Source organism: Papaver somniferum, chromosome 11, assembly GCF_003573695.1.
Source record: "Papaver somniferum cultivar HN1 chromosome 11, ASM357369v1, whole genome shotgun sequence".
Taxonomy (NCBI): domain Eukaryota; kingdom Viridiplantae; phylum Streptophyta; class Magnoliopsida; order Ranunculales; family Papaveraceae; genus Papaver; species Papaver somniferum.
In genome coordinates this window covers 19905530-19930627 of record NC_039368.1, presented here as the reverse complement: position 1 = coordinate 19930627, position 25098 = coordinate 19905530, and the positions used below count along the sequence as shown (strand labels likewise).

Sequence of the window (25098 nt, the reverse complement as noted above, 5' to 3'; positions counted from 1 at the left end):
GTCAAATCCTTTTCACTGTTGTTGCGGCTGACTTTTGACAATTAGGATCTTCATCCAAGAGCATCGTGAAGTCATCATCACTCCCATACACTTCACTAATCTTCTGGCTGATAACAACTGCATAAGCCACCTTAGTTTTCATCAGTTAACTAAAAATACCGCAACAATTTCTTTCTTTTTTTTTGATAATTGATCTAAAGTTTGTTAATCAAAATACATTCTAAAACACAAAATTATCGGAAGTCACAATGGCAGATCAAACCCGTCGTTAACAGCTTAAAAGTGGCTCGTCTTTCTATAATGCTGCTTAAAAGTGGCTGAAATTCTGACCACTAAGAGCCGAAGCTGAATATTCTTACCACGACCAGCCGAAAGAGTTATAAACCAAATCTAATAATGATGTTTAGAAATTTCCTTAATCATACTTTCTTATATAAAAATATATTCCCCATTATCGAATTCTTGTTCTTTCTAAATAAATAACTACAAATATCTTGAATCAAAGCATGCGTTGAAGTGCAACCTCATAAACTAATCAACTTGGAGTATTATAATGATATAAATTATAGATAATCTATACAAATAATAATCTGGATTAGATAATAGAAACACTGGCATATCATGCCTGGACAAGGTATATTACTATTAAGGTTGACCTCCATTACAAATAACCAACAAGTGTATAAGAGAATCCACAAACATGTTAAAGTAAAATTTGATTCCAGTTTAGTTAACTGAGTAAGGATAAATTTAGAAATGCCACAAACTTATTCAATTCAATGGTTTTTTTTTCGATTTATTAAATTGATCATAAAAAATCCCTCCTATTCTGAACAAAACTCCAAACAAATAATTACAGAGCCAATTTGCTAATTTTGTTTCTTGTTTTGTACCCACTCTCATTACTCCCACCAGACCACGAACGCAAGAACACAGCTAGCATGGTAAAAACGTAACACATCCCGGAATATAGTGAAATTGTATTGTCGGCATATGCACGTCATTTGAAAGTAGTTAGGTAGTGTTTATCTCTACTAATTTGGCAATATTAATCTATTTTTCGGTCCAATCCAATTGATCCCCAAACGGTTTTGTTTTTGTGTTTTCCGGTGTCCGTGGCCTTTGATCAGGATTACTAAAGTCAAACAGCATCTAATTATTAATGATTATCCATTAATAGAAGCCTAAAAGTCTATCAACGCTGGTGCATGCATATTCTATTTCTGTTTGCATTTAGTAGCGTGATTCAATACTGATGATGATTATAATTGCCCCCACTTGGTGTGAAAAAAACAGTCACTCGGTTCACACAATCACACAGTATATTGAAAAAAACAGAACAGAAATTCACTTGTAAATTTCAGAACCATTTATGGAAATAAAAATAGGGAATATTGATAAACTATCCCACTCTCAATTTCGGTTTAATAAATTTTATTCGTTTTTTTCAACTTTTCAAAACTGCCCCCACTGTTAACTTTTCCATCTAATTTAGTTTTCCATCCAATTTTTTACTTATTTACTTTTTACTTGTCACGTTTATCTTCTACTTCATTTTTTCAGGTTCATCGAGCTCGGTTCATGGATTTAGGGTTCGAGGTTTAAGGTTCAGGATTCAGGGTTCAAAGTTCATGGTTCTGGGTTCACAATTCACGATATAGTTCAGGGTTAGGGGTTTAGGGTTCATAGTTCAGGCTTCGTTGTTCATGGTTCAGGGTTCATGGTTCACGATATAGTTCAGGATTAGGGGTTTAGGGTTCATGGTTCATGGTTAGGGTTCATAGTTCACGACATAGTTCAGGGGTAAATATGACTTTTTAACAGGTGAGATAACTGCCACCTTGCATTTAACGGGATGTAAAGTGTTATTTAAAAGAAAAAAACGGGGCGGTTCAGAAAAGTGCAAAAAAGCGGGGACATTTTTTTTACCCTAATTCAAAACTGGGTCACTTTATCAAAATTCCCATAAAGAAACAGTAGTTCTCTGGGGAACGAGAAAACAAACCACGTAAAAATTGTCTTTCAAAATTTTTTTTTTTGGCCCCGCTCCTCGAAAAACGTGCAGGGTGGGCTGTGAGGGGCGGGTTTTTTTGTGAGATTTTTCTCTCGATCTGCCGAGACTTTTTGATTAAAAAAATCGATTTTTTCTTAAACAAAATATCTTTGTTTCTGATTTCTACTTATGATATGCAAGGCGCTATTCATGGGCGAAGTTTCTTCTCTCTTGCATGCAGCATTACATACTGTTGTTACAAGAAACAAGTAAGATTAGTAGTGTTATTGAAGTATTATATTTGTGGATACTTGATCTTAACTAGAGTTTTATGTTTAGGACTGTTTCTTGTTGTTGAAGTATTGTTAATGTTGTACCATGCTAGAAAACTAGGCTGGGATGTTGTCCGAGCAAAATGTTGGGTAATTGTCTCCCGATTTCGTACCAAATTTAAGATGGAGATGGATATATGCGGATTGATTGATTATCACGAGGATTAACACCTTGGCACTGAATAGAGGGGCATAACGTAAGACCTTCCAAATCCAATGGTTAAAATTCATCAACTTCGAAAGAATCAAAATCAATCCACTAAGAGCATCTCCATGAGAAGGTGAAAGATTTATTTTTTAGTGATACATGGGATTTTAGACCTTCATTTTAACTAAATCAATCTCCAACAGTGGATCCTATAAAATAGAAGTGATGAAATATTAATTAAGGTTTTGAAGAAAGTCTTATCTTGACCTCCGCAATGACCTCCATGTCATATTTTTTATTTTTAATAATTAATTAAAAAACAATTAAACGGTTAAGATTTCATCACACAAGATTTTCTAAGGGTCAAATATCTATACTGCCCAAAATGATTTACTAGTTTTGGATCCTATATTTAATATATTTACAAATTCTTTTATATAAGAGTCTCAAAAAAAAATTCCACGTCTGTTTTTTTAACCCCAGAAAGATCATTTATTTCTTTTTTCAGAAAATAGGTCCAAATCCATCAATAATAAACAGTGGGTCCAATACGTTATATCCACGTGTCAGCTAACTAATACTAGACAACTAAGCACACTCCGCATGAAAGCCTTTACTTTATTTTGAAATAAATAATCATCAGAAGTACGACGCGCAATAAATCACGCGCGAGAAAACAAATCACACTCAGAAAGTGAAGTCTACTTAACTTAATCAAAAAAATTCCATTTTCATGGACTATAAATCATTTCTTCTCTCCCGTTTATTGATTTGTTTTCCAGTTTTTCTCACTCTCTGATGAAAATCTCTCTTCAGAGATGAACCCTGAAATTTAGAGAAGAAAGTAGATTAATCTTTTTCTTTGATTTTGGGATTTTTTTCCTGGAATCGTTAGTTGGGAATATAATACTTTTACACCTAAAACCCCCCTCTTATATTGATTCGTCATCTCTTTTGATTCTTCTTCCTTTGGGTCTGCTTATTTCGGAGTTGTAGATCACTCTCTGTTTCCAGAGATCTACAACTTTGAACTCTTCTTCATACCAAACCAAATCTCTTGTTCTTTTCTCCAGATTTTCCCTCAACAAATCCCCCCCGAAAACCTCTCTAAAACCCTCCTAGATTTTCTCATTTTCACTTCCAGTTTCATACAAATCTTTGTTCCAGATCACAAGATTTTAACGGTTTGGGTGTTTTTTTCGTCTGTAAATGAAACTGAAGCTCATAATCTTCAATCTGTTCTTTCATCTTTGAAGATGAATCAGAAATTTCGTGAACTTCGAAACTGTTTCTCTGAGAAATTCAAAACCATGGAAAAACATCATTCAGCTGTAAAACTCACAGATCATGTTCTTAAAACAAGAAAAGTTGTTCAAAACCAGAAATCAAGAACCCATTCTTCTGAAAATCGAACAGTCATGAACCCGAAATTGGTAAGATTCATTTCTACAGATGCTGACGCAACTGATTCATCAGGTGATGAAAGAGAAGAAGGAAGATTTGTGAAAAGAGTGAAAAGACATATCAGAGAAATCAACATAGTTACTCCACCTTCTCCTTTACCTCCTCCTACTCCTGCTAAGAAATTACCTTCTCCTACAAAGAGATCACAACGGCGTCGGAGAAAGTCAGTGAACAGTCAAAGATCATACCGGTTATCGGAAGCTGACAAAGCCTCTTCTAGTCGGAAAAAATACAGAGGAGTAAGGCAAAGACCATGGGGAAAGTGGGCTGCTGAAATACGTGATTCACATACTAAAAAACGGCTTTGGCTCGGTACATTTAGTTCTGCTGAAGAAGCTGCCATGGTTTACGATGAAGCCGCCGTTAGAATTAAAGGTGCTGATGCTATACTTAATTTTCCTTCTTCTGTTCGTAGTCAACTTAGGTCCGCTGTTAGTCAAGAACCAGAAGCTTCTTCTTTGCCTTCTACAAGTTCTGCCGTCCGACCAAGTGATCACCATATTCCGTATTCACTTAGACATAGAACCTGCAGTACTGTCAGCTCCGGCGGTGGTTCTCTGTCGTCTCCAACTTCTGTTCTCCGTTATGGTGAGTTAACACCGTTAGACAATTTCAGTTCAGTGGGTGATGATGACTTATTCGGATATGGTGGTGAATTTGATTTCAACATACCTATGCTAGACTTACCGGATTTGCCATATACTGATGTCGCCGGAGAAATGGATTTCGGCGAGCTTGATATGAACGAGTTTTCACAGATGATCTATTAGAGCTTTACAATTACTAAAATACCCTATAGTCTCTAAGTACATTTCCATGCCTTTTATTTAATTATAGTATATAGGAAAAAAAGAAGAAGAAAGTAAATATTTTGGTAGCCGAGTTGATACGGCGAATTTTGTCCTGTGTGTAGAAAGATTATGAAGACGGTTTGGGGTTTATGTCTTAAATTTCGGTTAATTATAATTAATTAATTAATTATTATTATTGTTTATAATTATACTTTTTTGTCACAGAAATGCAACTGAATTAATTCAGCGTTGTTTAGTGGGTAAAAGACCTTTCAAAAAAAAACAAATAGTGGGTAAAAGGGTGTAAGCTTCTGTGGTACTGTTACTGAATATACTGTCTTGTACTCTCACTGTAGGACTGTGAAAAGCAGACTGGTGTGTGACATGGGGGGTTTATGGGGTTTTACTTGGACTCCACGTCTTGGCGTTGGAAACAAGAAGAGATGAGATATTTTCATTTTGAATATCATATAATATATATATTATATTATATTATTCGAATTTGATTTTTGAATTTTGTGATGTTGATTATCTTCTTCGTCTTGTATTGCTTTCTTCTGTTTAACCGTTGAAAGTTTGATAGTACCGGTAGTGAGTCAAATATGTTTATATTTAAAGTGTAACTAGTGTTTTGTGTCCTTGGAGAGCCAAAATGAACCAAATCATCAAATGTGGTTGAAAAGTTTTGGGACTGTAGCGTCTGGGAACCGCCCCTTTATTTATTATTCTCACTTCCCTTTTAGTACTTTTGGTACCCCAACTTGGTCCTTGTTTATTTGGGGCACTCACCTGAATCTTCTATGCTTTTGCCCCCAAATAAACATTGTTTTTGCCATGCCACAGCTAAGAGGTTGTTTTAGGAAGAGTTGAGAACTTGAGATATCCAGTCCCCAAAGCCTAATCCATATCAGGTTTTTGTTCATAAAAAGTTATTTTTATTTTTTTAATTTGGTCAAAATCAGCAGTGATACACTCAGCAAGGAGTGTACCGTGAAATGTACCGCAAAGGGATCGGACAGTCCTTCTCAACATTGGGATGTGGAGTGGGGCATGAATGGATCCCTTCGGTATACTAATCATTTACGTTTCAAAAAACAGAGGAAGTAGTATCTTTTCTTATTTTCATCACCTTATTATAATGACCATCAAGACGTTATTTACCTAGTACATACGCTAATAATTCCTTTGGGGGCTGTGCAAGTTCTAGCCAGGACACTAAGCTCTCAAGTAGGGTGGCTGCTAAACAAATTGAAAATGAGACCCAGTCATAGGCATAGGGTAGGCGGTGCCCCACCAACACCACCACCCGACAGCCACTGATCGTACCAATTGCAACAGTTTGAAACCAACAGGCGGCTGTGGTAGTTGAAATCGAAAAGATATATTCCTGATTTTGACACGTGTCACGTTTCAGACCGCATTGTCATTCTTCACGTTGTAAAGTAACAAATCCAAGTGTTTTTGGATGGTGGGTCCCGCGGAGAACAGATTGGTGGGCAGTAGTAGGACTAGGACTGTACTCCTTTTGTGAATCTCCTTTTCTCCGTTTCTAATTCTTTTTCTTAAATTTACTAATAATTATCACTAATAATAGTAGTTTATAATCTTCTTTTATTCTTCCATGGAATGAACGTAAATTAGAGCATAGATACCAGTTGACTTGTCTTATTTAATCCGCGGATAATTATGTCTGATTCATCTAAAATGGCAATTACAAGAATCTGAGAGAGGAATTTATCTAAAACATATTCCATATAAATGTTTTTAATACAAAAAATTCAATACATTTTGAGAACTTTGTCTCCAAAGGTTATTTCATGGAATCCTTACTGTAAGATTTTGTTGATATTTTTTTGCTTTTGAAAGGAGAAAAAACAGAATTTGGGATACACAACAACATACCGTGGCATTCCAATAACTCAGGTTCTCATTGGTGTATTAAAGTTGAAATTAGAATTGACTTCTTTAGATAGTGTTCTATTGTTGCACATATTATCGTTGAATTAACTTTTGGACTCAAGTTAAAAGAGTCAAAAAGTAGTAGGCAAGATAAAATTTAGAGTAACTTCTGGAGAAGCAAAAGCACTTATTGGTCCTTCGGAACAAGATGAAAAGCCATGATAAAAATATACGGCTAGCCTTCTTACTAGTGAGTAAGCTTTAATATACATACAACAATCACTAGACTTGTTTAACATTCGACTGGCACGAATGCACCAAGCAAAACAGATAGCAGCCTCAAAAGATGAGGTTTTGAAAGTGGTTGAAACGTTGCATTTTTGTGATATCAACGAGGTACAAGACATCTACTACATGTTTCCACGAAACCACAAGCAATACCAAACTAGTCCCCAACAAAGGGAGTAAGGAAGATAATGAGCACGTGCATGACTGCAAATCCACATTCAAGAAAATAATGGACAACTTTATCAGGATACTATGTGGGGGGACGGAACTTCCAAAGAGTAAATCTTAAGCTAAACCCACCACCTAAATGAATCCAAACCATGATTGTGGAGACTTGGATTTCATTAGGTCCACTTCTTTTTATATAACTACTAATTTCATCATCATAATTCTAAAAACAACATTCTTAACCTAGAGATGGCTAGATAGTCACCAGTCACTACCACACTAATACAACCCTTTTCCTATGCCTTCCTTTGAATTGGAACACTAATGGAACTAGACAATTTCAGTTTCAATCAAAGAAAAGTACTCTTCCATTATACTCCTCAGATTATTCTCACACTCTGTTTACACTTTTCATCGTCAAATCAGCAAACTGAAAATCCTTACTGGTCTCCTGATTGTAAAACAGACTGCAAAAGTGACTAGGAAAAGATTCGTACCGAAGACTATAATTGACTGAAAGTAGTCAAAGACAGTCCCATAAATTCCAAAGAGTTGATACACCAGTTCACTCATGCATTGGTTGAATTCCAACTAAGGTAGAACAAACACACAAGTAGGATTTACCAAAAGGTGCTTTCACTGTCATAATATTAGGGGACTAATTGTTTTACAAGCTTCTACTTCGGTCAGAGACTCGAGGCTCTGTTGCAACTTGCAAGGGCCTACTGGCTATTGATCCCCTCGACTATAACGATGTGTAGCCGAAGGGAAATTTCGTTTCAAAATGATACTCCTCAATTGTAACTTTGCTTTACATAGGAAGTAATATCCCAAATTTTCTTGTTCCCTTTGTTTCCATTTAAAATATGGTTCTTTTTGTGGTCTGATATCAGAGTAATATTCCAAAGTGTAAAGGGAAAGGTATAACTCAGTGATACAGCTTTATGTGGGACTGACAATGCATAATGTCCCTCTGAAAAAGGAAAAATGTTCAAGACACAACAATATGAAGGGGCATGCAGCAAGATGCTATTATTGTACTATTATGTAGTGTAAATTAATAAATGTTTAAACACAAGACACCTAGCAAAACTACAAAATCAAACAAGTAGGTATGGAATAGAACACGGGGAGGAAAGTAACCTTTTTACTCGAGTGAAGAGAAAAAACCAACAGTGTCTTTCAATGCCTCTATGAAAGTATCAACATCTTCTTTGGTGTTGTAGAAGTATAGACTAGCACGTGCACTTGAATTTACATCTAGATGGCGATGTAGAGGTTGAGCACAATGATGACCTGATCTGATCGCCACACCGTGCTACAACACAAAAAGAATAACCCAGATCATTAAGCGATTAAGATGTAAGACTGGGACTGCATTACGGTAGTGTGGTCCTTCAATGGAACATGCCTCAAAAAAGACTCCCACTCTCTAAAAACAGACAATTAATGAAGATATGTCAATCAGCATGCTTAACGAAAATAATGAGGGTTTATTAATCATACTATTGTATTAAGGTAAGCGGCAATATCTGTTGGCTGGATAGTGCCAACATTGAATGCACAAAGAGCAGCTCGATGAACAGTTCGAGAAGGAGCAGGGCCATATATGCGCATTTTGGGAATGGAACGCATGCTTTCGTGGAGATAACCAGCCAACTCTATCTGAAAAAGGTGAAATTGACAAAGGTATGCATTAAGCAACCTCTACATATAAGCAAACCTTAAGCCAAATTGTTTGCACCAAATTATTTACAAATATATGCACACAGCACACATCCAATTCACGATGAGAGAACAAGAAGCAACTGTTATAACCTTGAAGGCATATATAGCAAACTATTATCTATATTCCTCACAAGAGTCAGACAAGTACGACATAGTGTTGGCAAAGTAGCAATTTCCACTATGGACTTCAGCTAAAAACTATCAAAATAGATATCGAAGTCCGAACATTTAAGGAATCATACATAAGAAAGAAAATAGCAGGAGAAACTGTCACCTCATAGTCCTGGATTTTTTGCATGCCAATTCCCGATAAATAATCCACTGCTGCTCCAAGACCTATCGCTTCTCCAATTGCAGGTGTTCCAGCCTCAAACCTGATTGAGCCAACCAGTTGATATAGGCTTAAGCAGGTGAGTTAAAAGTGATCACACTAAAATAAAACTAACTCTCCTCTATAAACTTCACCCGTAGTGTATAAATCCCAATCCTGACAACAGAGAGAGACACTCCCAAATTCCCTAAGGCCTAAGAGTAATTACTAATAACACACCCCAGTAAGATATTTTCCAACCTTCACAATCACCGAACAGCTGCCATATTATTCATTCCAAAGGATGTAGGCATCCTTAAAGTCAGGTTCAAGTTCAAACTTCGTTCGAAATTCTAAGCATGTGCTTCGACCAGCTATGAGCTAAAATAATCGAAAAACATATGGAGATGGATGAAAAAGAGAAATCTCAAACTTGTGATGTATATTTTTGGTTGCATCCAGGTTCCATTACCAAGTGGAATTCAAAACATTTTAGATACTGTTCATCACAGGAACATTTTAGATACTGGTCATTATGTGTCTCTCATGTTACTCTCCTATCCTCATGTCAGTATCCTCTTATCATGCAGTAGTTTATTAGTCAGAAATTCTATACAAGTTTATTAACCTGGATGGAGGTTCTGCGTAAGTAGAATGGTCCAGAAATACATCGGCAATCATTTCACCACCACCTGGAACATGAAATCAACATCAGGCGTGTACAATTGAGTCTCCATATTAGGAAATAAAAATGCAAGCACACAGAGAATAAACATAAGAAACTACGAGCTAAGACGCATTTCTTATGGAAGATTTGGTGTGCCACTTCAAGAATCAAGACAAGTAATAATTTTTTATTTTTGGCAGTTCCGGAAGGAATTCAATCACAGAGTTTGGGAGCGTAGAAAAGGGTGTTTGGAGTCACTCCGGCTGAAACTACGAGCATCAGCTATATTCAGTTTCACGACTCTGCCCCAAACCCTTATTTAGAGGAATCACGTTTGATCACTTTCTATACCGTCATCAGCATTACTAGTGCTGTTGAGGTGTAGACTGCTTTTGTCTATTTTCCATTACTTGTATTTTTATTTCATGACTCTCTATTTTCCCTTTTTCTATTATTATTATTTCTTGTTATTCTGAAACCTAACTTTTCCAAGAAACAACAAAAAAATTCTTTGAAAGATAAAACCACCAGAAGAAAAAGGAATTTACATCACTTTCACATATACAATAAAATTTACCTAGGAAAGGAGGCATGACGGACAAGAGCTCGCTTTTCCCATACAAAAATCCAATGCCTGTAGGCCCACACATCTGAGACACATTTATTACTCAACTACGAGATGAGAATCTTTAAGCAAAAGTTCACAGAAGTGTACAGTAAATATCAGAAGCAGCAACCTTTATACCTCATACCTTATGTGAAGATGCAACTAGAAAATCAACATCCAGACTCTGCACATCAACCACCATGTGAGGAACACTTTGACAGGCGTCTACCAGCATCTTCGCTCCAACACTATGTGCCCATGCTGTGATATCTCCAATAGGAAGAGAAGAGCCTACGAAAAGAGGAGAGCATAAAAATGTGATCGTAATATCCTTTTACTTAATGACAACAACTATAAGAAAGTAAGAAATCATTGATTTTGAAGCTATATGTTGTCTTGTGAAGTACAACAAGGTGAACCCCAGCTTGGTTGTATTTGTAATGAACTAATCAAAATGCCAGAGCAGATAGCAGACTTCTTTTATTAGTCTGCTGATGACAACAAAAAGATAATGTCTACCAGATACATTATACTAGACACTAATGTTTGAGAGGAGGTATGGAAGCAGTGTACAATCTACTAACCACTAACTGCACTGTCCAAGCTTAGATGGTGGTTGAGGAGAACTCAGTCCACTGCTGGATAAGTATTTTTATGGAAAGTAGTTTACAACCTAGCCTTAGAGTCAAAAACTCAAAATGAAGTCTACTCTCTTTGTTTCTTGAAAATTCTGCTATTTAGATCAATACTCAAAGACCCTTCAGCTAGTACAATACTTTCAGTAAAGCAGCTTTACCTTGCTCAAGCTACAGACTTCAAATCCTAGAGTTGCAATTTGGTGACTACTAACATACATATGAAACATAACCTGGATGACAGCCTTTAAAACTTGGACAAATAAAACCTTTACCAAGAAATACAAGTTAAGAAAAAGAAAAAGAAGAGCCTCTACAATTAATACAGCACTTACCAAGAACGTTAGATACGTGGTGGACTACCACAAGCTTTGTGTTCTTTGAAATCATTTCTTTCAATTGCAAGACATCTGGAACTTGCTTTTCTGTTAAAGTAACAAATTTCAGAGTAGCGCCAGTTTTTTGAGCAACAATTTGCCAAGGAACTATAGCACTATGATGTTCAGCTACCGTAAGGATGATCTGCAAGGAACACAAATCAAACAAGAGAGAAGAATGAGTCGCAAGACCTTGAATGGTGACAGCCAAATTTGATCCTTTTGATGCTATGCTGAAGATTTCTGGAACGTGCACACGTTTGGTAATACAAGTGTAACATCTTCTTCATAACTTCAAAAACAAATCTTAGACAGGAAATGCATGTCACAAGTCTATAAGAGAATACAAACCTCATCTCCCAGTTTTAAATTTGCAAGTCCCCAAGAGTAGGCCACTAGGTTTATAGCTTCTGTTGCATTTCTTGTAAACACAATATCTTGAGATTGTGGTGCATTAACAAAATTCGCCACCTTCGTCCTTGCAGACTCATATGCATTCGTGGCCATGTCACTCAAAGTGTGCACGCCTCTATGCACATTGGAATTATATCTTGAATAATAATCATTCAAAGCATTCAAAACAACAGTCGGTTTCTGAGAAGTCGCTGCGTTATCCAGATACACTAATTTCTTTCCATTTTCAAGCACCTACCAATTTCATTTCAACAGAAACATCTTGTAAATTATCAAATTACCAAAAAAAAAACAAAAAAACCCTTTGAAGTAAACATATACAGTAACAGAATCCACTAACCTGATGAAGAATTGGGAAATCAGGTTTGGTAATATCTCCAAGTGAAGCTGATTGAACTGGTTTCACAGCTATTGAAGAAGAAAACCGTTTGAATCCATTCCGGATAGGTATAGAGGTAAAATTAGGGTTTAGGGTTTTGAGAGGAGAAGGATGATTGGGAAGTAGAGTTCCCATTGGAGAACGATAACAGATTGGGTTCGAACTCATCTTCTCCAGATACCGAATCATTACGAGATAACCAACTAAATTTGTTTTGCTTTATGTAATCTTTATGAAAACAATTTCTAGGCAAATGTTTACAGGATTTTGTATACGCGTGGCTCTTTTATAAGGCGGTGGGGAATTATTTTCACGCTGTGGGAAATATTTACTTAGTGAAAATATTTTCCTTGAAATAAACTAGAGTTGGAAAATAAAGTTCTCTCCTTTTCTAGGGCAGGGCAGGGCAGCATCTTGGTCGAGAGGAGGACTTCCACCTAAAATCTGTCTAATATCTTCGGAGATTAAAGCTCAGATCGTCTTGTGCAGACCCGGTCACATCAAAGAATACGCAGGTACACCGGAATCGATAAACTTTTTTGTTTTTGTTTTCTGAATCTTTAGTTTGGGAAAAACTGAATCTTGAGATTGTCTGAAGCACCTAGTTTTCTAGTTGAGCAAGAAAAAGATCAAATTTTAGTGATTTTGAGGCAGAAATTTACAAGAGATGTTGAATGAGGGATGTAGGGAATGCTTAACAAATTTTTGATTGTCTTCATTCGGATTTCGAGATTTTAGGGTTTCTACTGAAGAAGGAGAGAACTTAGTTGTGAGATGGATGGTATGGAAGAAATTTTGGTTTAGTTGTTGGATTTAGGAAAAGAAAAAATAGGTTTAGATTGAGATTTCTTACATATTTATATCATTATGATTACAGTGAGTAGTGTAGGATTGTGGGGGGAGTCTTAGGATCATTAGAGAAGGAATTGGCTCAGTCACCGATATGCATTTTGTTTAGCTAGCCTTGGAATGTCTAATTTTTATTTGGAGAATATGCTTACCACAGACTTAGGGATCAGGTTTATCTGGTTTTCTTACCTTGGTAAACTTGTATAGATCTTCTGAATGTTTGCTATAATTATACTTAGATGAGGTTTTAGAATATTTGACCAACCATACCCATCATCTCCATTTTGAATTAGGTCAAGGCCAGTGAACAGCTGTGAGCTAGGTGCAAATTAAGATGCAAATTGCGAATTTGTAGTTTTATTAACTCGATAATTGAATGTTAGTCTGTTAATACCGTGACGTAATCTTCCGATTCACGGTCCAGTAGCTAGATTTCTATTTGGACATTGACGGTTTTAACATCCAACCGGAGGATATTTGTTTCAGCAGTTGAGTATTAGGGAACATGCTAGTGTTGCAAAAAGATAAGCATGTCAAAAAGTGGTTGTATTTTTCTTTTCCATTTGGTGATTTCTCATCCCTAGTGGAGTTCATGTTTTTTTTTGGACTATCAAAAGAAAAAATATGCAAGAAATCAATCACTTGTTAAATAGTCGAAAGGGACCATGTTTGTTGGTTTGTTAACTTGTTGATATCTGGATTTGTCAATTTGGGTTTGTGCTATTTGTTGCTTTGAGCATTGTATTTACATATATATAACATGCTATGGTTTTCTTTTAGTGTTCGGTTGGAATGCTTTTTAGTTTGCGATCCATACTTATAAGGTCTCATATGTAATGCTTTACATATCACAGTGATGTACTCATATGAATAGATTTAAACTGCAGAGAGGCATACTTCATAGCTAGCCAAATGGATCTGGAGACAGAGAATAGGATAGCTTCAATACTTATGAGAGAGGCAGCAGAACTGCGCCGCCAAGCTGATAGAGAAGGTGTACATGCTTATCTTCTCCAACCCAAAGTAAGAGGTCGGCCAAATTCACGGTTTCTTACGGCAACTGTACGTGGGGTGCAACAAGGTTAGTTTAATTTCCTTCTAGAAAACATGTTACTTAAATAGATACATGTATGTTGTGTTTTAATGTTATTGGTTAGCATAGTGTTAACAGTGCATCAGCTTTGCACCTGCAAGTTTTAAGTCACCGTGAATTTCCTTTTTGTAGTTAGAGGAAAAGCATGCTTCAGTAAGTAAAAGCACATTAATTAGATTAACCAGCATTTTTTAACATTATAGGGCAGCTAAGTTAACATCCATCCACACCCTTCCAAAGCTTTTGCATCAAAACTCTAGAGAGGTTGGATCCCATTTGGTGGGGACAACATAAGGCATGAAATTCCTCCTATCCCGCTTCAGTTCTCCACAGTGTTTCATAAATTCTTTGTAGTTGCTTATTTTTGAAATCTGAAATTGTTCAGCAAATCGAGTTGTGGAAATGGGTGAAATGTGGCGAGTCCGGCAGAAAGAGATAGAGCTAGAGAATAGACTGCGAGGAAAATCAAGAGATGGGAGCAGTCGTAGGCACCATAGCCCCTCCACCAGGGAAACTGAGACAACTGATGCTGAAGTAGGCACGCCAAGAAAAAGAAAAATGGAAGATTGCAACACTGGTGAAAATGGTAGTAGTGGTCTTAGGGATGAAGAGGTTGAAGAATTTTTGCACTCAAGGTATGTAACCTAGCCTGTTCTTTTTTATATGTCAGTTTTTGTTCTTGGTTTACTGTTTTGCATGCTTACATCACATGTTGACGATTGGATATCATAGAGAAAACTTTAGTTTGTAGTTCTTTTTCATTGACCTTCTTGTACAAGGAATTAAGGGTTAGACATTTGTAATCACATTCATAGGTTTTGGTTTTATGTTTAAGTGGCTCCTCTTCCACTTAAGTTTAACCCATAGATGGATGTTCATTCTGTGAAAGATTTGAAAAAGGGGGTTAGGTTTCAGAATGGGACTTATAAACGGTTTAGTTGGACATGGACATGTAGATAAAGTGTAAGCTTGCTTTTAAATGATAGGAATTCTTAATTGTTGGCAGGATAAAACGTGGTAGAGGTGCAATAGGATCCAGAATGGATGAAACAGGTCCTTATCTTCCTTCACGTTCAGATTTGGATCCGAAAGGGAAGTTTTTAGCACGTCCCGATGATGCATCAGTGAGAGAAGATTTGGAACATCGTGCTCTTCTTGGGCCAGACAAACCGTCTTTTCTGAAGAAAACATCTAGGAAGTCGTCCTCATCTGAAAGTGATTCAGACCATGAAGGGAGTCGGAGGAAGGAAAAAAAGGACAAGTCGCGGAGCAGCTCAAAGAAACATTATTCTGAGAGGAAGCATAAATCAAAAGACAAATATGGAGATAAGAAGAAAACAAAGAATTCCAAACATCACCTCAGGAGTAGGAGTGAATAAACAAGCAGAATTCCACGACCAAGGAAAAAAAGGACCAATGATGTATGCTGGGTGATATATGAAAGATTGACTGATTGATTGGTGTCCAAACTCTTATAAATTTGAATGAACATATTGTAATTGTTTTAACCCAAAACCAGTTCTTCTGTTCTAGTGAATCTCTAGCTATGTAAGTCGGCTTTGTTTCTTCTGTAGTGGATTGTCCGAGTACTAAGCCTGATTATTCGTCATAAAAGAACTGGCACAATGTTAATTGCATAGTACATAATGAGATGGAATGGAACCATTATTACTGATCTAGCATCCGCACAGTGGTCCACAATATGCCCAATGAACCAAATTTTACGAGCCAGCGCGTCCCTTATTATGACAAAAGTATGCTTCTGGTGGTGCGAAATCTGTCTTGCAACGCATCAGTCGGGATTTATTTTTATTTTTTTAAATCAGTAGCATATGGTCGGTGGTGATGATGAAAATCACCTGATCAACCATATTTCCCGCCAATTCAGGAATACAGTTAACGGTTTGAAGTTGTTATCTTGATTTAAGGTTGGTTTCTGTTATTACGGTTAAAGAAACGTTTTATTACCTCGTATATCCTTAAACAGAGATTATGGACGAGAATTCCTGAAACCTCTTCTAGTTTTGAAACCATTCTACTTCCATTACCACCGCATTGTACCAAATTACTTGTTTTCCTTTTGGGAAAAAAAAGGTGTTATCCTTATCTGGAGTTTTACTTTTTTTGCCTTGTTGTTATGATTCCTGGATCGACATCTTGTTTCAGGGTTCCCACATTCATAATTTCAATTCATTTCTCAAGTAAAAACATAAATCGACAGACTTATTTGGTTGCAAGCTTGGTCTGAGGTAAATTCTAACTTGATATCTTGTGTGTTCCGAATTTGATTGTGTTTTTTAATTCCGGTATGGTTACTAATTCATGGTGATTTTGGGTTGCATTTTTGTAGATCAAAGTGGGGTTTCTTCAAATTACTGTAATTTGGAGGTAATTATTTCTTGGTTTGCCTTTTTCTCTCATAAACTTTGACAAATCTTCTTTCTGACCGTTATTCAAATGATATAGCTTGTACTTTTGCAACCATGCTCGCCATATGATGCATATTCTGATAGATTGATTTATTATGAATTCGGCAGAACCCCACTTGGTTTCGCATCACAAAAGCTTGTATACGTAACTATTAATGGGCAATTGCAATATTAGTGTAAGCTTCACACAACTTAAATTTACATTTTTCGATCTTCTTAGTGGTTTTTTTTCCGGGCACAAATTTTTCACTTGTCGTTCTTGATTGTGTTCATCTTTCTTTTTTTTGATCGAATTTTGATAGTTCCAGCGTGGTGATGATGACGGTTCGATAGAGGAACAACATGTAAACTTTGCTGGTGGAAAAGTTCATCTTGTATCAACAAAAGCTGATTGGGAAAGACAACTAGCCGATGCAAACAAGCAAGGAAAAACAGTATGGTTTCGCTTGCGCCTAGCCTCTTGGCCACTTTTTTATATATTTGGCTTTGGTTTTACAGTGCTTGTTGATTTTCAAAGTCTGCTCAAAGCTTATTTTTATTACTTTTATCCTCTGGCACAGGTTTTAGTGAACTTCAGCGTGAGTTGGTGTAAGCCTTGCAGAACTATTGCTCCACATTTCTGCGAGTTGTCCATAAAATACCCTTCTCTTGTGTTCCTTACAGTTGATGTTGACGAACTCCCAGTAAGTACTGACTCCCATACATTTTGAAAATAAAGCTACCAGCGGCCAATTTCTATAAATATTCCAATCCATGCAAGCGTAGTCAACATATAAGATATGGTTATATTGCAGGAATTCAGTTCTTCGCTGGAAATCAAAGCTACACCGACATTCTTCTTCTTCAAAGATGGAGAGCAACTGGATAAACTCGTTGGAGCAAATAGATCAGATCTTGGGAAGAAAATTACTGAAATCCTTAACCAATTATCTAAGAATTAATGAGTTACTACTTGTCAGAGAGATCCCATTGTCATATTTTTTGTATCTAGTTAGCTTTATATGCATATGCCACTAATTGATGAATCCCATTGTCACACAAACTCAAAACAAACCAGACTTGGAACTGTTTTCGTCTGATGTACGACCTTCCATGTGAATTACATGTAGCTCTAGCCTATGAGCTTTTACATTCAAAGTTAGCAACTACAACAACATCTAGATAAGATAATATAAGCTGTGAAGATTATTAAAAGAAGTTGGGTGCAGGTTTTATGTCTGCATTGCATTGATGCATACGACGGCAAATGTAGGAAAGCTCTGAATACTAATAACAGTATATTGATTCCAATAACCGGAGCAATAAAGATATACAGTTACGATTGTGCAGTACATGAATAAAACAGTATTACTAGACAACCCAGTAAAACACACATGATCTCACAGAGTTCGTCCGGGTTTGGTAACATTCTCTATAATCAATCAGATGAACTCAGTGTCCTATAGGATGGATCATGGTTGTGCATTACACTGAAGGGTAACATGCTCCATCCTGCATGAATCTGTCTTGTTCCAACCAAGTCTTAATGATGCATCAGAAATCCTCCTCGTAGTTGGTAAATGGGGTTTCTTCATTATCTATGTCGCCGTGAGTTGCACCACATTTTTCCATGCTTTCTTGCAACTTCAGTGCAAATTCTAAGCTCCAAAGAACATGACTCATTGATGGTCGCTCGATTCCTCTATCATGCAGACACTTCTCAGCAATCTCAACAAACTTTTTCAAGCACTCTGGTGATATTTCGCCTATCAAGTAAGGGTCAATTATCTGGTCAAGGATGCCCTCCTTGTGGCAATGTAAAGCCCATTCTGCTAAGATCACCTGCTCAATTGGCAAGGTTGGATCAAGAACTGTTCTTGCACAGAGGACCTCAAACAACACAACACCAAATGAGTAGACATCTGTTTTTTCTGTTAATTGGTGCCTCCTGAAGTATTGCGGATCCAAATAGCCGTAAGTACCCTTCACATCAGTAGTGACATGAGTACAAAACAATGAAAGGCCAGTTTTTGATAACCCAAAATCTGAGACTTTTGCAACCCATTTCTCATTCAAGAGGATGTTTGTCGTCTTCACATCTCGGTGGATGATTGTTCTTTTGGCACCTGTGTGGAGGTAATGTAAACCACGGGCAGCTCCAATGCAGATTGCTAGCCTTTGTTTCCATGATAGGGGAGGTTGGGGGGTCTTGTAGAGGTGTTCGTGAAGCGTTCCACGTGCCATGTAATCATAAACAAGAATCATTTCAGAGTTCTCTTCACAGTACCCAATTAAAGATACAAGATGGCAATGGCGCAGGTTAGAAAGCAACTCAATCTCTGTTTGGAATTCATGGACACCCTGGCCAGAGTGGGAGTTTCCTCGTTTAATGGCAACTTTAATAGTCCCACCTTCAATTTCACCCTTGTAAACCTTTCCGAAACCACCAATGCCCAAGATAAGAGCTTCATTGAAATTGCTTGTAGCAGCTTTCATTTCAGCAAATATGCCAAGTAGGTAATGAAGCATAGCTTTGAGTAGTAGTGTTAGTTTTTCCTGAAGCTGGAGGATGTGTATCACCATAAATAGAACGTGCAGACCACAAAGCTGGCCCAATTCTGGCACCGGAGTCTTCTTGCCTCCTCCTTCGGAATACCACAAAGACAACTAGACAAATAAGACATAAAGCAGCCACTCCACCAGTCACTCCACCAATAACACCTCCTCCAAGAATTCCAGCACGATCTGTTGATTTTTCAGATTTGCTCAAAGATGAAGGCTTTATGACTTTCTGCACAGGAGCGGGAATTGGATTCGGCCCGGCAAGATTTCCAGCACGATCACTTAACTTGAATATTTCCAACCCATTTAAGATGGCATCATAATAATTGGACTTCGTTTCAGCAGGATGTAGCTCAAGCCATAGATCATGCTGGCCTACCCCCTTCGGAACATTTACTACATAATCCTTATACACGGCGATACCATTCCCAATATTTCCAGTCCAAAAAATAATGTCAGCTTCATCCTGGGCAGTCTGATTATTGAGGAAGATCTGGAACACCCTTTGATTGACCTGAGTTATAACTGATTGGAACTCACAGAAATGTAGCCTGACAAGGTAGAAAAAACCCAAGTCAGATTGTAATCCTTGTTAACATCTAGGCTTGGTCCCATTGTTCGAGCAGTCAAATAGACACTTTCTGGCACAGCATATGGACGAACACTTGGATCATATTTAATCTTCATTCTGGTGGAATATGCAGCATCAGTCGCACCTAACTGTGAACCATAAATATATAATGAATCATCAGACCATGAGCGAAATAAACCAGTATCCTGCGCCAGAGAGATCTCATTCCCCCCGACGTTCAGACGGACAATATTCTCAAGAGCAGTAGAGTTATCGATGTTTCTGAAAATTCCTGCAGCTTGACCCACAATTTGAACTTTATCTTTTGAACTGTAGATATCCGGCATTGAGATCACCTCAATCCCATTCACGAACGCATAAGAGTTGTTGGCGTAACCAGAAGATGGTGTGAAGGTTATGTTCAGTTTTCCACTATCTACATTGATAGAGAACTCCTTGACAATAAAAGCATAATTCAAAGCCTCAGCAGTTTGTGATGTACTGAAATTCTTAAGAAGAGTATAGCCACCGGACGAAACCGAAAAGATAGCATCAGAGGCATTCCGACCGGCGTAAGATACTGGATAAAAATTAAGACGAACAGTTTTTCGACCACTACCAACAGGAATACTGTAAGTGAAATTAGAAGTGAAAATTCTGGCTGTCATGTATGGTATTTCAGCAACAGAAGGATCTTGAAAAGAAGCCCGAGATGTTATCGTGTTTTTGTCTGAAGGTGCAAATTTTGAGTTATCACCTTCCCATTTCCTACCATCAGTATCCTCAGATTCTGAGGGTGAACCACAGTTCAGGAGGTTGTTATCAAGTGGAACATATAATGAATTATCAGCACCAGAGATTTGATGGATTAAAAATGAGAGAAATATATAGAGAAAACTGGATAGAAAATAATTTTGTTGGTGTTTTTCATGGAATGGAACAGAAAGATACAATTCACATGTAACTTCGATGACGTTCTCAATCAATTTTCTCACCTTCTTAAAACCCAATATCTAAAATATTCAAAACCAAAAAGAAAAAAAAAACTCTATATCTGTAGGTGCAATTCTTGGCAGAAAGGCATCAGTCTCATTGAAATAATAGAAGGTACTAAAACCAACCAAGCACTAGATATGAGGCTTTACCTATCAACTTACTCGAGAGCTCCAACACCAAAAGATGATCAAGAAAACAAACTCTCATTCTGTCAACAAAATTCAGTAGACATCATGAAATTAAGTTCAAATTTGATACTTATCTCAAAATTCAGTATACAGAACGAAATAAAAATTCTCCAAGTACATTATTACTGAACCAATTCCAGCTTTTCAAATGTGTAAAAGAACTAAAGAAGAAAACTCTAGGTCGGATTTTTTGGTGCAGGAATTCAGTATTCATTTATGAAATTAATTTCAGCAACTACACCATTCTCCTCATTCAAAGATGGAGGACAAGTGGATAAACTTGTGGGAGCTAAATGCTAATAGATCACATCTCATGAAAAAGCCTACTGCAAGTCAGCAACTACTGAAGATAGAAAATAAAAGCAGTCCAAATTCATGAGCAAATGCCAAGCTGGCCAACTCCAATGTTGTTGGATGTATTGTTGCCATCATCATTAAAGTTCTAAGCCAAACCGCCTATCGAGAACAATTTTGTGGACACACCTAATTTTTAGGTGTGTCAAAACTTTGGGCTCTTGACCAGAGATTTCTCATACTAGGTCTTGGTTTTATGTCCAGCATCAAAAAACTATACCATAACTCAACAAGGCTATGAAAACGATTAATTCTTAATGTAATATGAGGCAAAAAGAACTGGTGAATGCACTGCATCATTTCCAAAAAAGAAAAGTTTCACAGAGATAATAATTCACACCAGTAAAGAGACTGTGAATTTTTTCCTCACCGACAGAGTTGATTCAATCAATTGTTAAGATACTTTGTTAAAATTTTGAATAGGACCAAACAGGTATGAAAATTAACACCGTTATAACAAGAAAGGTAACTTAAGTTTGATTCTGTGTTACCAGACCAGTCATGATCCTTCCTTAGCAGTCTCTGCAGATTCCTTGAAGCTCTTTGGTGCTATTTTACCCTTCAACCAAGGGTCAGTTTATCTAGTCAAGATTCACTTCTTCGAGCAATGTAAATCCCATTGGGGTAGTTGTACTGACTACTTCTCAATTGTTCTCAAGCCTTTGATGGTATTCTCCATTTTCTCAAGCTCAGTGCTCAGAGTCTTCACAACTTCCTTCTTCAGTGCTTGAACAACTTCATCAATGTTTCGAGGAGTTATCAGTTCAAGAGCCTAGTCATAATTGCAACCCTCAGTTTAGAGTTGGTCTCAATAATCTCGCGTACGAAAACAACCACATAAATGAACCACAATGCTGGCAACTTCAGGGAATTTTATGGCTCAAGAATGAATAGCTTGAACATGACGGTATTCTCCAGTTTTCTCAAGCTCGGTGCTCTGAGTCTTCACAACTTCCTTCTCCAGTGCATGAACAACTTCATCAATGTTTCGAGGAGTTATCAGTTCAAGAGCAATGTCCATTCTTCTCAAGCTCGGTGCTCTGAGTCTTCACAACTTCCTTCTTCAGTGCTTGAACAACTTCATCAATGTTTCAAGGAGTTATCAGTTCAACAGCCTAGCTATAATTGCAACCCTAAGTTTAGGGTTGGTCTCAATAATCTCGCGTACAAAAACAACCACATCAATAGCCGAAGCAACACTGCAATCACCCAAGAAATCTATCAATAAATGAACCACAGTGCTAGCAACTTCAGGGAACTTTATGGCACACGAATGAATAGCTTGAACAAGCATTTGACTGTATTCTCCATTCTTCTCAAGCTCGGTGCTCTGAGTCTTCACAACTTCCTCCTTCAGTGCTTGAACAACTTCATCAATGTTTCGAGGAGTTATTAGTTCAAGAGCAATGTCAATTGTCTTCCTTCGAACATCGAGATTAGGGCTTGCAAGTGCCCTAAGCACATCCATGATCATATCAACCATAATCTCCCTGTGGGAAGTTTTGAGCTCATTTAATCGATCAAGCACAATAAGCTTAACATTGTTATCACTCTGAGATTGTAGAAGTTGACAGTAGGTGTTGGCAGCAGCCTGATAGCTGTTGGTGCAGATGAAAGTGAAACAAGGGTTCCAGCAGATTCGTATATAATAGCATTAGAAGGTGCATTTAGCAAGGAAATAATAATCTTAATATATTCCCTCCTCTCTCCACAATTAGTTCTGCAAACCTTTCAGATCAATTCCAATACAACCATCTGAAGCAACTCTCCCAATTCAGGAATGCTATCAACACGGGTAAGAAGATAATTAATCGCACGTTCTTGAGCACAAGTGAACAACATAAGAAAGGCATTTCTTTTCGCAGAGGGATCTTGCTCAGATGAAAGAGCTTTCTCAATCATGTCAGGTGCACCAACAAGAAGCTGCTCACCTTGAGGAAGTTTATAAATCGACATAACTGCCAAAATTGCATTTCTTCTGATAAAAGGATGGCGATGTTCCAAGTTTGCCAATATAGACGGGATCAAAGGCTCGATAATTTCAGTCTCCTTCAAACGACAAAGAAATCTAAGTGTAACACCACGTATGTATACATTTGGATGCTGAAGCTTATTTCTTAAATTCTGACAAATCAAGATCATCTCAGGTAAAACTTTTCCTGTTTTATCAATAATTTCTAAATAAAGAAGTACCAGTTTCTGAATTGTATGATCTTCTGATGGTAAATAAAACATAACGAACAATAGTAATGAATAGTTGAGGAAGTGTTTCACCATTTAGTAATAACATCACTGCTTTTTTCATCGCTTCAACCTTTGCAACAACATCGCTTCCTTCTAATGATTCTTTAATTTCATTAGCAAGCGCTGGTGTTCCCTTGTCGAAATGAATCAACAAACTACAAGGTTTCTCCATCTACAAAATCAAAACATAGAAAATAAAATCCTCTGATCAGATGCCAAACATAATAATCCCTAATTCCACAAAATCCATACAAAACTGACGAAAACATACCTTGTAATTCGATTACCCTAAAAAATTGAATCCACCGCGAATGTAAACCAGATACACTGACTTGCATATGAAGAGGTGAGGAAAAATGGGAGTGTTCTTCTCGGACCTGTGAATTTTGATATTGAGGTTTGGTTTATATTTACTTCAAGAGTTACACAGATAGAAACTTAAAGACTGACGAATTAAGAAATTATTATTTGTACTTTTCGTAAATTGATTTGTTTTTATTTTCACATCTTAAGCTTCTTTAATGAACACCATCTTTGAAGTCAAACGGTTAGTTTATCAACCAAAATATGAAACCACGTAATTCCATCTTTTATTAGTAAAATTTTTATTATTGAAATTTTATAAATATCTCTCATTTTCATGGATTTCACAAATTCCCTTATCCATCAATAATTATATCCCTCATCTTCTAAAATGTAATCCATTTAATTTTGAATCATATAATACCTTTTCAATATTAATAAAAATTTAGATGAAGGTCATTTCATTTATTATCTCACATGCTGAAAAGTGGTGGTGGTGGTGATGCCGGCGATGGAGGCGGCGGTGCCATCGGATATGGGATCAACTTTTGTTGTTGATACCAGATTTGGATCAACTTTTGTTGTTGATACCAGATTTTGGTGTCAACTTGGTTGTTGACACGTAATCTTGACCTAACTAATTTCCGGGTTTTCAATTTTTGTAAAAACTTGGGTTGTTGACACCAGATATGATATCAACTTCGGTTGTTGACACCGTGTCAACTTTGGTTGTTGATACAAAAAACTGGATCAACTTCGGTTGTTGATACAAAAATCTGGACCTAATTTATTTCTAAATTTTCAATTTTTTTATCAACTTGGCGGCAACGGTGGTGGATTTGGAGGAGATGGTGGTCGCAATTGCGGTGGCGGTGGTAACGATGAGTTGTGGTGGAATGTTGGTGATGGTTGTGGAATGGTGGTGGTGGTTGTGGAGTGGTGGTGGTGGTGAATTGCCGTCGGTGGAGTTGGAGGCGGTGGTGGAGTGATTGAGAAAGAAAATTATTGCTTTTTGAAAGAAAAAGAAAAGTTATGTGTAATAAATTACTAAAATAATTTATTTTCAAGAGGATAAGCTTTATATATAAGAGGAGGGGTATATTTATAATGTGATAGGGGTATTTTTGAAGAGTTCCAAAACTAAGAGTATTTAATTAATATACCCTATTTTATTTCATAACTCAAATACCCACGACAAATTGTAAACTAATTTCCTTTTATTTAATTACCATCTTTTCTCTACACTTCGTTTATATTTGTACCCCTTTAACATTTTGAGGAGAAGCACTTTAACGTTTACATTTAACCTTACATTTCGGGGAGAACCACT

General features: G+C 37.0%; 5 protein-coding genes and 1 pseudogene across 6 annotated transcripts; 3 read left to right on the top strand and 3 right to left on the bottom strand.

Moving 5' to 3' along the window:
- Positions 1-3157: 3157 nt before the first annotated feature.
- Positions 3158-4937, top strand: LOC113323140 (pathogenesis-related genes transcriptional activator PTI6-like). The gene has a single exon (XM_026571407.1). The coding sequence runs from the start codon at positions 3730-3732 to the stop codon at positions 4705-4707; it is 978 nt and encodes a 325-aa protein (XP_026427192.1). The 5' UTR covers positions 3158-3729; the 3' UTR covers positions 4708-4937.
- A 3056-nt stretch (positions 4938-7993) lies between these two features.
- LOC113321873 (cysteine desulfurase 1, chloroplastic-like) lies at positions 7994-12444 on the bottom strand. Its single transcript, XM_026569822.1, has 9 exons — positions 12162-12444; positions 11759-12055; positions 11366-11552; positions 10541-10686; positions 10366-10438; positions 9750-9813; positions 9086-9185; positions 8590-8748; positions 7994-8401 (listed from the first exon to the last, which is right to left on the bottom strand). The coding sequence occupies exons 1-9, from the start codon at positions 12387-12389 to the stop codon at positions 8231-8233; spliced, it is 1425 nt and encodes a 474-aa protein (XP_026425607.1). The 5' UTR covers positions 12390-12444; the 3' UTR covers positions 7994-8230.
- Positions 12445-12557: 113 nt separating this feature from the next.
- On the top strand, positions 12558-15810 carry LOC113321874 (splicing regulatory glutamine/lysine-rich protein 1-like). The gene is made up of 4 exons (XM_026569823.1): positions 12558-12715; positions 13937-14130; positions 14528-14777; positions 15149-15810. The coding sequence occupies exons 2-4, from the start codon at positions 13962-13964 to the stop codon at positions 15519-15521; spliced, it is 792 nt and encodes a 263-aa protein (XP_026425608.1). The 5' UTR covers positions 12558-12715; positions 13937-13961; the 3' UTR covers positions 15522-15810.
- A 318-nt stretch (positions 15811-16128) lies between these two features.
- On the top strand, positions 16129-17765 carry LOC113321618 (thioredoxin H-type-like). 2 transcript variants are annotated; one of them, XM_026569517.1, is made up of 6 exons: positions 16129-16391; positions 16493-16530; positions 16680-16747; positions 16880-17005; positions 17132-17254; positions 17366-17765. In XM_026569517.1, exons 3-6 carry the CDS (start codon positions 16727-16729, stop codon positions 17510-17512), a joined length of 417 nt encoding a protein of 138 aa, XP_026425302.1. In that variant the 5' UTR covers positions 16129-16391; positions 16493-16530; positions 16680-16726; the 3' UTR covers positions 17513-17765. The 2 variants fall into 2 exon arrangements, with proteins under 2 accessions (XP_026425302.1, XP_026425301.1); XM_026569516.1 differs by having other exon boundaries at positions 16874-17005.
- Positions 17766-18104: 339 nt separating this feature from the next.
- LOC113324205 lies at positions 18105-23986 on the bottom strand (annotated as a pseudogene).
- Positions 22324-23637, bottom strand: LOC113324204 (coatomer subunit beta-1-like). Its single transcript, XM_026572528.1, has 3 exons — positions 23496-23637; positions 22987-23380; positions 22324-22819 (listed from the first exon to the last, which is right to left on the bottom strand). The coding sequence occupies exons 1-3, from the start codon at positions 23635-23637 to the stop codon at positions 22324-22326; spliced, it is 1032 nt and encodes a 343-aa protein (XP_026428313.1).
- Positions 23987-25098: the final 1112 nt, after the last annotated feature.

Excerpts from the sequence above, each read along its gene's own strand:
- LOC113321874 (XM_026569823.1), top strand. The coding sequence starts at position 13,962 with ATGGATCTGGAGACAGAGAATAGGATAGCTTCAATACTTATGAGAGAG. Across the intron at positions 14,131-14,527 it reads TGTACGTGGGGTGCAACAAG|CAAATCGAGTTGTGGAAATG; the intron begins GTTAGTTTAATT and ends GAAATTGTTCAG. Across the intron at positions 14,778-15,148 it reads GAAGAATTTTTGCACTCAAG|GATAAAACGTGGTAGAGGTG; the intron begins GTATGTAACCTA and ends AATTGTTGGCAG.
- LOC113321873 (XM_026569822.1), bottom strand. The coding sequence starts at position 12,389 with ATGATTCGGTATCTGGAGAAGATGAGTTCGAACCCAATCTGTTATCGT. Across the intron at positions 10,687-11,365 it reads CCACGTATCTAACGTTCTTG|GCTCTTCTCTTCCTATTGGA; the intron begins GTAAGTGCTGTA and ends CTCTTTTCGTAG. Across the intron at positions 9,186-9,749 it reads TACGCAGAACCTCCATCCAG|GTTTGAGGCTGGAACACCTG; the intron begins GTTAATAAACTT and ends TGGCTCAATCAG.
- LOC113321618 (XM_026569516.1), top strand. The coding sequence starts at position 16,727 with ATGGGCAATTGCAATATTAGT. Across the intron at positions 16,748-16,873 it reads TGGGCAATTGCAATATTAGT|TTCCAGCGTGGTGATGATGA; the intron begins GTAAGCTTCACA and ends GAATTTTGATAG. Across the intron at positions 17,006-17,131 it reads CAAACAAGCAAGGAAAAACA|GTTTTAGTGAACTTCAGCGT; the intron begins GTATGGTTTCGC and ends CCTCTGGCACAG.
- LOC113323140 (XM_026571407.1), top strand. The coding sequence starts at position 3,730 with ATGAATCAGAAATTTCGTGAACTTCGAAACTGTTTCTCTGAGAAATTC.
- LOC113324204 (XM_026572528.1), bottom strand. The coding sequence starts at position 23,637 with ATGGAGAAACCTTGTAGTTTGTTGATTCATTTCGACAAGGGAACACCA. Across the intron at positions 23,381-23,495 it reads AGTGATGTTATTACTAAATG|GAAAAGTTTTACCTGAGATG; the intron begins GTGAAACACTTC and ends TTGATAAAACAG. Across the intron at positions 22,820-22,986 it reads AGCATTCCTGAATTGGGAGA|CTATCAGGCTGCTGCCAACA; the intron begins GTTGCTTCAGAT and ends CTGCACCAACAG.